At 50.8% G+C, this 15,258-nt stretch overlaps 1 protein-coding gene across 3 annotated transcripts in view; it reads right to left on the bottom strand.

Annotated features, from left to right (window-relative positions):
* Window positions 1-9,832, bottom strand: part of TP73 (tumor protein p73) — a 32,564-nt gene extending 22,732 nt beyond the window's left edge. For all 3 annotated transcript variants that reach the window (XM_063177063.1, XM_063177064.1, XM_063177065.1), the window contains exons 1-4: window positions 9,672-9,832; window positions 7,771-7,866; window positions 6,699-6,822; window positions 679-924 (exon numbers count right to left, since the gene is read on the bottom strand). In XM_063177063.1, the coding sequence (XP_063033133.1) occupies window positions 679-924; window positions 6,699-6,822; window positions 7,771-7,866; window positions 9,672-9,682 (477 nt within the window). In that variant the 5' untranslated portion in view covers window positions 9,683-9,832. The remainder of the gene's footprint in view (window positions 1-678; window positions 925-6,698; window positions 6,823-7,770; window positions 7,867-9,671) is intronic.
* Between the last annotated feature and the right edge of the window lie 5,426 nt (window positions 9,833-15,258).

Below are 15,258 nucleotides of genomic sequence, written 5' to 3'. Positions count from 1 at the left end.
GGCACAGCTGTAAATGGCAGTCACAGCACAGCTGGGGACGGACAGGAGCAAAGGTCCCTCTCACCCACGGCCTCACTACTGACAGCACCCGCTGGCAAATACCCTTGGAAACACCATGAGAACAAGGCAGGTATTTCCCCAGGACGGAGAATATTTACCCACAATTAGAGAATCGCCAGGAGAGAAGTGACATCCCAGCTGTGCTTCACTCCCCTTTGGGAGAAATACCCTGGGAAGCGCTGTGAGAACAAGGCAGGTACTTCCCCAGGACATTCATTTTTGGAGGAGTTTTACCCAAATTTAGGAAATCGCCAGGAGAGAAGTGACATCCCAGCTGTGCTTCACTCCCCTTTGGGAGAAACACCCTGGGAAGCGCTGTGAGAACAAGGCAGGTACTTCTCCAGGACGGAGGACATTTACCCAAATTTAGGAAATCGCCAGGAGAGAAGTGACATCCCAGCTGTGCTTCACTCCCCTTTGGGAGAAACACCCTGGAAAGCAAGCAGGGATATTTCCAGCTTCTTCCCTTCCCAAGACCACCACCTGTGCCCATGAAGTCACCATCAGTGGTGGCTCCATCCCGTGTCACCTCCCCATGCCACCACCCTGAGCGCGATGACGACGCGCTCGGCCGCGCTGAGCATCTCCCCAAAGCGAGTCAGAAACCCCAAAACTCACGGTCCAGGTGGCCGATTTGGCGGTGCTGGATTGCTGGAAGGTCACCTCGAAGTGGTGGGGACCGGGGTAGTCGGTGTTGGAGGGGATGACGGGCGCCGGGGACATGGCCTCGAAGGTAGAGCTGGGCTGCGAGTAGGGCGAGTGCGTTGGGACATTGGAGGTGTGCTCGGAGCTGTAGGGGCTGGTGGAGGCTGCTCTGCTGCCGATGCTCTGATCCATGCTGCTGTTGAGCAAATTGAACTGGGACTGGAGGAAGGGAAAAAGGGGAGGAGGGAAAAAAAAAAAAAAAAAAAAAAAAAAAAAAAAAAAAAAAAAAAGAGAAAACACCAGCCAGTTTAGAGACGGGGAAACCTCAGGCACCTTTCTGCAGGGCTGGGGTGTCCTGTTACAGCCTCCTTAAAGGGCCAGCATTGCGGGAGGGGAGGCAAAGGAGCTGGTCTGGGTGGCTCGGGTTTTCTGACAGGTCGCCACTTGTGTGAGGGATGAAATCCGTGTGCTTAAATCACCCCTTTTGAGCTGCTCCATCCAGCGAGGTGCCCCAATCCCGGGTTTCTGGAGCACCTGCCTTGGGAAAGCCACGTTTATGGCGGTGGGGAGAGGGCAGGGGGATGTGGTGGGGTTTGCTCAGGTGTGGGAAATGTTCAGCTGCAGGTGAGGAGTGGCAGCCAGCCCTGTCCTGCACGCAGGGCTCTGTCCCTTCCAGCAGCCAGAGTGTCACAGCTCGGTGAAGCCACCCTCAAGGCGAGCAGCAACCCCTGGCCGCGACATCGCTCCATGGCCACGGCCATTCCCCATTTCCCACCCTCTTTTCCAGCCTGTCCCTGGTGTGTTCACCGGTCAGGACACACACACACAGCCCCACTTCACTCCCCAGCAGTGGTTTGTAGCTGTTTTCCAGCGGGATGGCTGATCCCAGCCCTAATTTGGGCTAAACCTCAAACCTACAAAGCAGGAGGCTGCGATGCAAAGCACTGCAGCAAGGTCACAGGGCAAATGGACACACTTAGGCAGGTCCTGGCTCTTATTCCAGACCTGTTGGGCCAAATCATGACTTTTTACAATTTTTTCCTTATTCCTCTTCTGATCAATTACTGTCAGATTCTTCCAATAAGAGCTGGCAGCTCCTTTACCCAAGCACAGCAACATTCCCAAGAGCTGTGTGGCTAAAGAAATCTTAGTATTTCCTTAGAAAATCAGACTCAAATACAACTGTTTCCCAGATGAAGTGGGATGGGGTTTTCCACCAGAAATCTGCAATTCTCGGGGGTTTTTTCCCCAAAAATCTGCAATTCCTGAATTGCTCAGGGGATGGGGTTTTTTCCCCAGAAATCTCCAATTCCCGAATTGCTCAGGGGATGGGTTTTCCCCCCAGAAATCTGCAATTCCCAGGTTTTTTCCCCCTGAAATCTCCAATTCCCAAATTGCTCAGGGGATGGTTTTTTTCCCCCCATAATTCTGCAATTCCCAGGGTTTTTTCCCCCCAGAAATCTGCAATTCCTGGATTGCTCTCACCCTGCAGCCCCAGAGGCAGTGCCGGTGACCATGCACAGTGCCGGGTGCATTGCCATGTGTCACCCCAGCACTTCAGCAGGGACACAGCACCCATGGACTGCCCTCACCCCTGTCCCCAGCACCCTCTGGAGCAGCTCTGTGAAGCCCAAGAGCTGTGGAAGCAGCCGTGGGCACAGCCAGCAGGCTCAGCCTTCTCCAAAGGGCTGCGAGGCTCACGGCTCAGGAATCAGGAAAACGTGTTTTAACTTGGGATCCCAACCTCACCCAACCCTCTCCGGTGTGGAATGGTTTTAAAGGCAATCATCCTTCTCCAGGGAAGTTCTCCTGTTGCCTGCATCTCTCACAAGGTCGTTGGAGCCTGTGACTAAGTGGAGGAATGCCGAACAAGATCTGGCTTGCTTTTACGCATCCAGCCATTTTCTCCCCTAAAATATGCGCCTAAATCCCTCTATTCCTCCTCGCCGCTCTATAAATAGCCCAGCCAAAGACAAGCCAAGCTCTCCTTAATCCAGGCTTCACCTGGAGAGAAAAACTTATGAGAAACTCTGGCAAAAAAAGGCACATTAGGAAAGCTTTTGCCATCCGACTGGGAAAAGGAGCTGCTGCAGAGACACTGAGGTGGCACAAGAAAAGCTGAGGAGAACAGCAGCAAGGGAAAAGGGATTGCTGCTGGATGGGGCAGCACCCAGGAGTATCAGGATGATACTCAGCTGATCCAGGAGTATCAGGGCTGAGCTGTTTTGCCCCCATGCTCAGAGACAGGAGCGTTCATGTGGCTGTGAATGGGCAGGTGAAAGGGGACCCACCACAGAATGGAGCATCCCGAGCTCTGGGTAGGAGAAAACCCTCCCTCAGGAGGAATGGTGAGATGTGAGACCCAGGGTGTCACCTCTGACAGGCTGGGCTGCCTCAGCACAAAGCAAAATCAGCACTCTGAGTGCCCCCAGACTTAGGGAATCTGCTGGTGGAGAGACCCAGAGTCAGGTGTGCAGGCAAAACCCCAGACTTGCTGCTCAAAATTGATGAAAAACCACAGACTTGCTGCTCAAAATTGATGAAATTATGGAAACATTCCCCTAAAAGATGCATTGAAGGCAGGAGTGTTTGTGTGTGTGTGTAAATATGTACATGCACACACAGGGATAATTATTCACACAACTGCAGCAACGACCTGCCATGGAACAGCCCCAACAATGGGACACACAGGCTTGGTAACAACAGACTTAAGGTAAAATCAGGAATTAAGAGATTTCCTTGTATCTCCAGCTCCCTCTGTGCCTGTGCCGGACAGTTCTGAATCCCAGGGACAGACACAAACCCCTTTTCCCTAAGGAAACAACCTCAGTGCTTGAGCACAGGGCTGGAAATGCATTCCCTGCAGCACAGGTACAGCTTCACCTGCCCTGCCCTCCCAGGGATTTCCACCAGGGGAAGGAAGCCTGCCTGGGGAGGCAGTGTGGGCTCAGCTGGGATGACAGAGTGGTGCTGGAGGTGTCCAGACCCTCCAGATCTCCTTAGACACTTCCAGCACCTCCAGATGCTCCTTGCATGGACACTCAGGCTGAGCTGTGCACACAGAGCTAAGGGATCCTGCACCCTCAGCACCAGAGCTTTAAATCCCACCCTGGCTGTGATTTGTGGATGGATGCTCTGGCTCACCTGTACACACAGAGCTAAGGGATCCTGCACCCCCTGCACTTGAGCTTTAAATCCCACCCTGGCTGTGATTTGTGGATGGATGCTCTGGCTCACCTGTACATAGACAGCTAAGGGACCCTGCACACCCAGCACCTGAGCTTTAAATCCCACCTTGGGTGTGATTTATGGATGGATGCTCTGCCTGAGCCCCTTCCCACCTGTACACACAACTAAGGGACCCTGCACCCTCAGCACCTGAGCTTTAAATCCCACCTCGGGCTCTGCAAGAGGCAGATGGGGCAAAGCAAGAGGAGCAGCGAGCGCCTGCTGAGGCTGCAGCATCCTGCACCAACACAGGGGCTGGAGCAGCTCCAGCTCCTCCAGCAGCTGCAGGACAGGGACAGGAGTGCACTGGGACATCCCCTGGAGCATCCAGCACCCAGGCAGAGCCGGGTCAGGTATCTCAGAAGTGGAGGATAACTCAAAGCAGAGCATCAAAGCAAAGCAAGCAGCACCTACCGTGGTGAAATGCTGCATCGGGTCGCTGATGTAGAGCATTTTAGTTGTCTCGGGGCTCACGGAGCGCGGGGCAGGCTCCTGCCACGGGACTCATGGGGTCGGGCCGGCCGCCGGGCAGGGAGGGGAGGCGGGAGGAGAGGGAGGAGAGCGGGAGCGGGGCAGCGCCAGGGATGCTGCTCTGGCTGCCCGTCCGTGTGCCGCCGTCTGTTGGCTTTTTTTTTGTGCTTTTTTCATCTCCCTTAGTTCTGTCAACTCGCTGCATCCAACAACAAAACGGGGCCCACCCCTTCTGTCCCTCATGACTATTCATTAAAGCACAGGGCAGGCCCCAGCTTGCCCAGTGATGGACTGGGCGATACCAACCATTCCCGCTGCAGGGAGAGCAGGGGTCCAGCTCCACCACCAAACCTGCCTGGATCCCGCTCCCCAAAGCTCCCCAAAGCTTCTTCCAGCCACAGGGAACTGGAGACCTGCTGGGCTGGCAGCTGGCACCAGCACAATGAGGTGCCCACCCTGGCTCTGAGCAGGCAGAGAGCTCTGTGTGTGTGGGAGATGTGGATTGTGGATGGATGGATGGATGATGGATGGATGGATGGATGGATGGATGATGGATGGATGGATGGATGATGGATGGATGGATGGATGGATGGATGATGGATGGATGGATGATGGATGGATGATGGATGGATGGATGGAAGGATGGATGGATATGGATGGATGGATGGATGGATGGATGGATGGATGGATGATGGATGGATGGATGATTGGATGGATGGATGGATGATTGGATGGATGGATGGATGATTGGATGGATGGATGGATGATTGGATGGATGGATGGATGGATGGATGGATGGATGGATGGATGGATGGATGGATGGATGGATGGATTGCGCAGTTGTCACCAGCACAATGAGGTGTCCACCCTGGCACTGAGCAGGCAGGGCTCTCTCTGCGAGAGCTCCGTGTCTGGGAGATGTGGAGCTGTCTTTGGATGGATGGATGGATGGATGGATGGATGGATGGATGGATATGGATGGATGGATGGATGGATGGATGGATGGATGGATGGATATGGATGGATGGATGGATGATGGATGGATGGATGGATGAATGGATGGATGGATATGGATGGATGGATGGATGGATGGATGGATGGATGGAAGGATGGATGGATATGGATGGATATGGATGATGGATGGATGGATGGATGATGGATGGATGGATGGATGGATGATGGATGGATGGATATGGATGGATGGATGGATGGATGGATGGATGGATGGATGGATGGATGGATGGATGGATGGATGGATGGATGGATGGATGGATGGATGGATGGATGGATGGAGATAGATGGATGGATGGAGATAGATGGATGGATGGATGGATGGATGGATGGATGGATGGATGGATGGATGGATGGATATCTAGAGGGACAGACAGCAATATTTAGGGATAGATGCCTGACACAGCATTGGGGTGACCTGCTCAGTGCCACCGAGCACCAGCACCACTGATGTGGCACCGATGTGTGCCAAGAGCAGCAGGAATCAGCACAGACTGGGTGGTCCCTCCCCTCTCTTGCCTTCCCCTCCGGCTGTTGGCATCCCGTTACCAGAGCCCGTCTGGTCCAGAGCCCTTCTTGTCGCTCGCCCCAGGCTGCTCCGGGCTCAGCTTTGCCGACAGCATCAGCGAGGGGAAAGGCGATGCTCGCTCAGCGAGGGGCACAGGCACAATTAGCAGCACTCTGCCCTGCTCCTGCCCGCTGAGAAGGACCGGGGAAGGGAGGGAAAGCGAGCGGAAAGCGAGGGAAAAGGCGCTGGGGGAGGGGAGGCAAGCTGTCAGCGAGGGAAACAGCGACTTTCCGGAGGGAAACAGCGACTTTCTGGAGGGAGATGCAGCCAAGAACCGGGGCAGCCCCAGGGATGCTCCCGAGCGTCCCTGAAGGCGCCCAAGCAGCCGGGATGCCTCGCACAGCCCTGATGCTTTTCCGAGACTTTGTCTCAGACAGAAGCAAAGGTTTCTGTCAGAAAGGGCAGCAGCACGGACCTGGGGCTGTGCTGGGAGCACAGAGTGTCCCTCCAGCAGCTCTGCCTCTGCAGCAGCTCACAAATGGCTTTTGTCCCGGAGCGAATGACACTTGGTACTCAACTAGAGCTCCTGCCCCGCTGCTGCCTGCACTGATGTTATCTAACAACAAATACCCACGATTTTATTGACCCTTGTGCCATTGATTAACCCTGCCCCAGCAAGGTTGGTTTCTCCCCCAGAGCCCCCAGCCCATCCCTGCAGGGAAATCAAGGATGTGCCCGGCTTAGGTGCCCGTCCCTGCTCTCTGAGCACACTCACCATCACCGAGTCAGTCATGCCTCTCATCTGGAACACGTCCATGGTGACCTCTGTGCTGTTGGAGACCTCATTGCTGCTGCTGGGGTTGGCTGGAGGCAGGTCGAAGTAGGTGCTGTCTGGTTCCCTAGGCAGGAGGTGAGGACACTGTCATCCCCCAGCTCTCCAGCACAGCCTGTGCCACCACCACCAACCCCCAGAAACTCACAGTCCCCTCAAACCTCATCCCTTCCCCAAACCTCGTCCCTTTCCCCAACCTCAGTCCCTTTCCCAAACCTTGTCCCTTTCCCAAACCTCATCCCTTTCCCAAACCTCGTCCCTTTCCCAAACCTCGTCCCTTTCCCAAACCTCGTCCCTTTCCCAAACCTCGTCCCTTTCTCAAACCTTGTCCCTTTCCCAAACCTCGTCCCTTTCCCAAATCTTGTCCCTTTCCCCAATCTTGTTCCTTTCTCAAACCTCATCCCTTTCCTAAACCTCATCCCTTTCCCAAACCTCGTCCCTTCCCCAAACCTCATCCCTTCCCCAAACCTCGTCCCTTCCCCAAACCTTGTCCCTTCCCCAAACCTCGTCCCTTCCCCAAACCTTGTCCCTTTCCCAACTTCTTTCTCCATCCTCTGCTTTTATTTCCACTGGGCAGAGCTGTAGGTGCAGGAAATTCTGCACCCACCCAGCTACTCCAGCATATCTGTCACCTTGGGATGCCTTTACGTGAGAGGACCAAGGAAGGAAGATTAAATGAAGCACAATCCTTCTCCCTTGGATTAGAGCATGAGGCTCAAAGGCCAGAAGGCTTGCAAACGTCTTGGTGGGGCTGGGAGATGTTTAATTTTGGAATTGAGGGTTCCAGCTTGAGGGGAGCTCTGTCACTGTCCCCATGCTGTCCTGGAGCATTGCTACCCATGGCAGAGATGTGGCAAATGGAATGCCATGAGCAAAGTCTGAAACCAGGGAGCCAAATTTGCCAGGTGGAAAAGTGGTCTGTGGAAAGCAGAGGATGCAAAAGGAAATTTGTCTTTTTCACAGAGCCACTGCTGCCTCTGAACGCCCCCATGGGGAATGAGCACACCCCACTCACAGCGAGCTCCAGAGGTGCTCAAATGTGGGGCCTTCATCAGCTGGGGACGGCTGGGACATCTTCAGAGCAGGGGAGTCTGACAGAGGATAGATCACCCTGGGGGAAAGGAAACAGCAGGGTTAGTGCTGCCAGAGTGTCACTGTGTGCCGTGCTGTGTTGTGCCATGCTGTGCCATTCTGTGCCATTCTGTGCTGTGCCATCTCACTCCAGCAAAGCAGCTCTCCAAGGAACCCCTCAGTCCCAACTCCCTCCCAGCAGCACAGCAGGGACCAGAGAGCCCCAGAGCTCATGGCAGGGGACACACAGGTCAGGTCAGGGACCCCGGGGTCCCTTATGGGGGACACTCAGGACCAGAGACCCCAGAACCACCGAGGGGACACTCAGGACCAGAGCCCACCAGAACCACTGAGGGGACACTCAGGACCAGAGACCCCCTGAGGTCATCGGGAAGGACACACAGGACCAGAACCCTCCAGAGCCCAACGTGAGGGACACTCAGGACCAGAGCCCCTCAGAACCATCTGGGGGGACACAGGACCAGATTCCTCCGGAACCATCATGGGGACACTCAGAACCAGAACCCTCCAGAGCCCAATGTGGGGGACACCCAGCATCAGAGACCCCCCAGGGGCCATTTTGGGGACACACAGAACCAGAAACTCTCAGAACCATCGTGAAGGACACCCAGGACTAGATTCCCCCAGAACCATCATGGGGACACCCAGGGCCAGAGACTCCCAGGGGCCATTTTGGGGGACACTCAGAACCAGAGCCCATCCTGACTGCCCACACCACTGGCCATGGTGGGGGACAGTGCCCACAGCCCAGCAGTGCAGGCAGGGCAGCAGGCAGGGATGAGCCAAACCCAGCGAAATTAACCCATTTTTCACCCAAACCCTCCTGGCTGCTGCTGCACAGTCAGAACCAGAACCAGCACCATAACATAACGCTCAGCCCAGGCCGTTCCCCTTGTCCCTGCAGGAGGATTTTTGGAGCAAAGCATTCCAGCCCAGCTCTCCCCATGTGCCCAGGGCCTCCCAGAGCCAGCAGCTGCAGCCGGAAGTTTCTCGGAGCCATCTTGAGCCTCGTGCTGCCTTCCCCTGTGGGCAACCATCATCCTCCTCCCTCAGCCTCTCCCTGCCGGCAGCAGCACCTCTCCCTTGCCCTGTCTGACACCCCCAGGCACGGCTGGCTGTCCCTTTTCCCCTTTGTTGGTGTCAGCATCCCATCTCATAGCGAAAACCTGACACTTCCTGTGCTTTGGGCGGGAGCTGCTGAGGGCAGGGCTGAGAAAGGGATGCTGCAGTGCAGGGCAGCTTCCTCCTGAGCCAGGGATGTTCCTGAGCCAGGGATGTTCCTGGGGGAGCAGGGCAGCTGCTCCCTAATCCAGGGATGCTCCAGTGCAGGGCAGCAGCTCCAGGGATGTTCCTGAAGGTGCAGCCAGGGATGCTCCCTAATCCAGGGGTGATGGAGTGCAGGTCAGCTGCTTTCTGATCCAGGGATGCTCCCTGAGCCAAGCATACTCAGGTGGGGCCCCTGGGACTCAGCTGGGGACTGTCTGGATGCAGGGGAGGGAGTTAAAATGAAAGCAGCAAAGTTTTCCCCGTCAGGTTGGACAAAGCGCAGCATCCACAGCTGCCCTGCCTGGAGGAATTCCCACGGCACACGAAGGCACAGGAGGGCACAGAAGGGCAGAGGAGGGTACAGGAGGGTACAAGAGGGCTCGTTCCCCACGGGTGCCACGTCGGGGACAGCCAAAAGCAGAGCCCGATGTCCTCCCATCCCTGCTCACCCCACGTGTGGCACGCACACACAGAGAAACGAAAGGAGCCACGAGCAGCTCAGAGAGAAGCCCAGAACAGATGATAAAAGCGACAGAACAGCACTGCTGGCGCTCTTACCCCTCTTCCATGGTGCTTTCCCTGGCCCAGAGCAGCTGCAGGAAGCAGCCAGGCCTTTTCCTCCCGAGGAGAAAGCACCTCTGCACCGCCCCGGCTGTGTGGTCATCAGGGTGACACCAGCTCCAACCACGTGGCTGCTCTGGTTCTCAGAAGGGAACAAATCTGACTATTTTAAGGGCGTTTCAGAAGTTCCCTTTCACTCTTTGCGGCTGAGCAAAGCCAGGCCAGCTTCTTCTGGTGTCTGAGCTCTGAGCTGAGGGGTACAAGGGGAAGTTGGGGTGGTGGGTGCTGTTAAAGCACATTCCTGCTGCTCTGATTGTGATGGTGTTCACAGGACTCGGGATGAGGGAAGAGACGAGGACCTGACTTTGTTTCAGAAGGCTTGATTTATTATTTTATGATATATATTACATTAAAACTATACTAAGAGAATAGATAAAAGGATTTCATCAGAAAGCCAGCTAAGAATAGCAAAAAAAAAGAATGATAACAAAAGCTCTGTCTCAGACTCTTTGCCTGAGCCAGCTGGGCTGTAATTAGCTATTAATTAGAAACATCTAACATAGACCAATCACAGATGCACCTGTTGCATTCCACAGCAGCAGATAACCATTGTTTACATTCTGTTCCTGAGGCCTCTCAGCTTCTCAGGAGGGAAAATCCTAAAGAAAAGATTTTTCATAAAAGATGTCTGTGACACTCTGATTCCTGCTCATCACCTCTGCAGCAAGAGTGACAGCCCAGGACCAAGCACCTGGCTTGGTAAGGAATTTGCCAACCAATTTACATACAAATAGGGTTCCCCAAAGTTTCTTTGGTTCCCCAATGTTTTTCAGGGATTGCTGGAGGATTTCACATTTGGGAAGCTGGGAAAGCACAGTGATGTTTTATGAAAGACATCTTCTATGAAAAAGACTTTCCTTAGGATTTTTCCTCCTGAGAAGCTGAGAGGCCTCAGGAACAAAATGTAAACATTGATTATCTGCTGCTGTGGAATGCAACAGGTGGATCTATGATTGGCCCATGTTGGTTGTTTCTAATTAATGGCCAATCACAGTCAGCTGGCTGGGACAGAGAGTCCAAGACAGAGCCTTTGTTATCATTCTTTGCTATTCTATTTTTTGCTTTCTAAGGAAATCCTTTCTTCTATTCTTTTAGTAGAGTATATATATCATAAAATAATAAATCAAGCCTTCTGAAACACGGAGTCAGATCCTCCTCTCTTCCCTCATCCTCAGACCCCTGTGAACACCATCACACCCTCCCACCTCGGTGAGGCAATGGAGGATGCTTGGCACGGCTGGCACAGCTCAGGAAGGACCTGCACTGCATTTATGGCAGGTTTCTAACAGGAAAAGAAAAGACCAAGAAGTGCAAACCAGGGATCCAGGGCTGCCGTGGGGTTTGCCGGCGTTCAGCCGCGCTCCAGCGTTCCCTGGGCTGCTGCTTCCCTCTGTTGCTTGTCAGGGCATTGCAGGGAGGCTGCACACGGGAAAAGAGCCCGGCAGCAGGGAGGGAAAACCTGCCAGGAGGTGATGTCCCACCTGTGAGCCCCATGATGCTTCTATTTCATTTCTTACGTGACCTCTGTGGCCACCTCAGGGATGCGGGACTGGCTCCGCTTCCCTCTGCCCATGGAGCTTCCCAGTGAGCAGCCACTGAAATAATGCCCAAAGATTAGCATGGAAATGCTCCACATACTCAGTTTTTCACGGTGGTGTGGGAAAACCAGCCCCAAAGACAGAGGGAGAAGGAAAAGGAGGGATCAAGGTCCCTGCAGCCAACCCAGTATTGGAGAATAACTCCTTGGAGAAGCAGAGATGAAGCTCAGCCCATCCAACCGTGCCTCACTCACGTGTTGGGACCACAGGGGTCACATAAGAAATAAATTATAAATAATAATAAATATTAGAATGATTAATAAGGTCTAATAGACTTTTGGAATGATCCCTGGAGAAGCAGTGATGAACCTCAGCCCATCCAAGCGTGCCTCACTCACATGTTGTGATCACAGAGGCCACATAATAAATAAAATAGAAATTCTAATAAATATTACAATGATTAAAAAGGTCTAATGGATTATTGGAATGATTATAAACTCATTTTTTTTCATCAATATTGGAGAACAAGTCCCTGGAGAAGCAGAGCAGATGAACCTCAACCTATCTAACTGTGCCTCACTCATTGGTTGTGGCCACAGAGGTCACATGATAAATATAATATATAATGTATAATATATATTATACATATATATAATACAATACAATATACAAAATATATATTATATAAAATATGTATTATATAAAATATAATAAATACCTAATAAATACATTAAAAATTCTAATAAATATTAGAATTATTAATAAGATCTAATAGATCTTTGGAACTATTGCAAACTCAATTTTTTTCATCCCAATGAGGTGAAGGGCACTGTGGGATCTCAGCCTTGCTGGGATCTAGCTGGGTTTCGCTATCACCTTCAGGGCTTGGGTTTAGCACCAGAAATGCTCAGAATTTGTTATTCACTGTTATCCCACCACTCCAACAGCCCAGAAGGAAAAACGACAACCTGAAAGGGAGATAAATGCACAAACTCAATCGAACAGGGCTATAACTAATTCCTGAGGACCCTCTGAGAAAGCAGGAATTCTCAGAGCTGTTTCCACCTCTCACACAGAGAGATTTGGGATCTGACCCATCAGGCTCACCCAGCCCACAGCAAACAATTTAATATCTGAAAAAAATGCTGCCAGTCCCACAGTGCCAACACTGCCCTGTGCTATCATTCATTCATCCATCCCAGACTGTTAAATTCAAAATGAGCTTTGTGAAAGCAACGGAGAGCCGGGGAGCTTTCCTGCAGCACACTTTGAATCTCAGCACCCTTATATGGGCTCCAGCAGCTTATCAACAATTTTTTTCCCAAGGAAAAGAGAGAGAAATCCTCTCTCTTGAGATGGGGCAGGAGGCTGAGGCTGCTGCTCTCAATCCCTCCCTGGCAGCCCTGCATCCCACCAGCATCCAGCCCCTCCAAAAGTGCTCTCACTCCAGAGTTAAACCACTTGGAAGCAAACTTTCCAAGAAAGTTTTCCAGAAAAGCACCATTCCAGTTGGTATCTAGAGGTTTTTTCCCCCCCCTTAAAAGACACAAACATGGCTTGCTTTTCACTTTCCAAAACAGTTTTTTAAAATCACCAGTCCAGTTGGTATCTGGAGTTTTCCCCCTTAAAAGATACAAGCATGGCTTGCTTTTCACTTTCCAAAATAGTTTTTTCCAGAAAAGTGCCAGTCCAGTTGGTATCTGGAGGTAATTTTTTCCCTTAAAAGATACAAGCATGGCTTGCTTTTCACTTTCCAAAATCGTTTTTTAAAAGCACCAGTCCAGTCAGTATCTGGAGTTTTTTTCCTTAAAAGATACAAGCATGGCTTGCTTTTCACTTTCCAAAATCGTTTTTTAAAAGCACCAGTCCAGTCAGTATCTGGAATTTTTTTCCCTTTAAAAGATACAAGCGTGGCTTGCTTTTCACTTTCTAAAAAATTTTTTACAGAAACTTTTTCCAGAAAAGAACCAGTCCAGTTGCTATCTGGAGTTTTTTTCCCATAAAAAACACAAGAATGGCTTTTCATTTGTAAGAGCAAGAGGGGAAAATAGTATGAAATAGAAACATTAAAGAAGGCAAACTAATAGAAACTTCACAGACTAATAGAAATATCAAACTAATAGAATAGAAAACTTCAATATTGTGTCACAACCCCACCACAAATCACCCTCCAGCCGCAATGTAGAGAAACTCACACACCCCCAGAGCAAGGGGCTTCCTTTTGCAGGGTTTTTTTAAAATCTCTTACCTGAATTTTGAGAGGTTTCCCGCAGGCCTGGGGTTGAGGATCTGCGGTTATTCAGTGCCCTGCACACGGGAGTAGCGTCCCGGTCGCCAAGGCAATGACATTGGAGCCGCTGAAAAGCGAGGCAAAAAAATCCTGCGCTCCCTCCTGCCATAGGAGGCAGCAAAAAAAAAGGGGTGGGGAGCGCTCGGCCAAGCGTGCCAGGGAATTAAAGTGACGCCGGGACGAGCTGGGATGTGAGGGATGCGAGAATGGGGACACCCCGTGTGGAAACTCCGAGCACACAGGGAATATTTCTGTGTTTGCTCTAGGGTGCCCTGGCTCTGACCCTCATCCATGGAGAAAGTTTCCTGAGCTCCAGAATAGGCTGGACACCCACAAAAAGTATGAAATAGGTTATAGAAAGCAGTGTAAGTGTATCACTCGGTGAGAAATTTGGGTTTTGGGAGTTTTTAGTGCGTTGTGGATAGGAGCAGTGTGAAAAATGCATGTATTTTATGATTGGCTTTTTGCACATAATTAAGTGCATATTATATGTGTTGTGTTAGTAATGCTGTATTAATTTTCTTAAGTAGTGTGTTAAATGTAATTTCAGGTTATATAAAAAATGTTAAAATAGAAACTGTGCTATGTGGGATACTTTTTTTTTTAAAGAAAGCATTCACAGTGACACAGCAGCCACAGGACACCTGAATCGTTCAGGGAAAGAGAATTTATTGCTCCATTATCAGAAAAAATGAACTTCTTCCCCCCTTGAAGGCACCGCTAGGATTCAGAGGAAGAAGTTGACACTGACCAGACAGAATCCTGTCTTAGAATGGAATTTATGCATCACTAATGAGGTGTATGAATATGCAACAGGCTGTTGTTTTTGAGGGTGAATCCTCTGTTAACGTGGGTCCTTTTTCAGGCTTATTTTGCCCAGAAAGAGGTACCAGGACTGTCCCTAACTCTTTGTATTTGTTGTCTCACATTGTCTTAATTCAATTAGTCCAAACTATCATTACTCTAATTGTATTACTATTTTTATAACCATTTTATTACTATTAAACTTTTAAAATTTTAAAAACAAGTGATTGGCGTTTTTCAAGCAAGATGGAAAGCACAGGGTGTTGTCCTGGGTTTCTTCATGCTTCTTCTCCATGGGTTTGGGTGGCATTTTGGAATTGGGCAGAAAAGTCCTCATTGGGATCAGTTATTGGGTTAAAAGGGGAAATAATCCAGGTGTCAGCTCTTAATTGGATAGTCTAGCTTTAAAATACTTTGTACCAAGAGATTGTTGGCCATTTTGTGCCTCCTAATGAAAAGCTGCAGAACTCACAGCAGTGAGACTGTTTTACTGATAAGAAATAATAAACACCTGAGTGTGAACACGAACTGCTGTCTCAGTGCCTTCATCCAGACCCACAGAAACCCACACCTGGGGTTATCTGGGATCTGCCCCTCCCCTGGTGTGCCTATATTTATTTATTAATTGATTGATTGATTCCAGTCAGTTCACATCCTTTTTGCTGCAGTATCTCTATTCCAATTATTAGTTCCTCTGTCCCCATCCTTTCTGCTGCGGTATCTCTGTTCCAATTAATAGTTCCTCTGTCCTCTCCATATTTATTTATTTATTAATTGATTGATTGATTGTTTCCCGTCAGTTCACATGCTTTTTGCTGCAGTATCTCTATTCCAATTATTAGTTCCTCTGTCCTCTCCGGGGAATCTGGCGGGACATCCCACCTGTGCTCCT

Source organism: Melospiza melodia, chromosome 26 (assembly GCF_035770615.1).
Source record: "Melospiza melodia melodia isolate bMelMel2 chromosome 26, bMelMel2.pri, whole genome shotgun sequence".
Lineage (NCBI taxonomy): Eukaryota > Metazoa > Chordata > Aves > Passeriformes > Passerellidae > Melospiza > Melospiza melodia.
The sequence above is the reverse complement of the archived record's forward strand: the minus strand, read 5'-3'. Positions and strand labels throughout refer to the sequence as shown.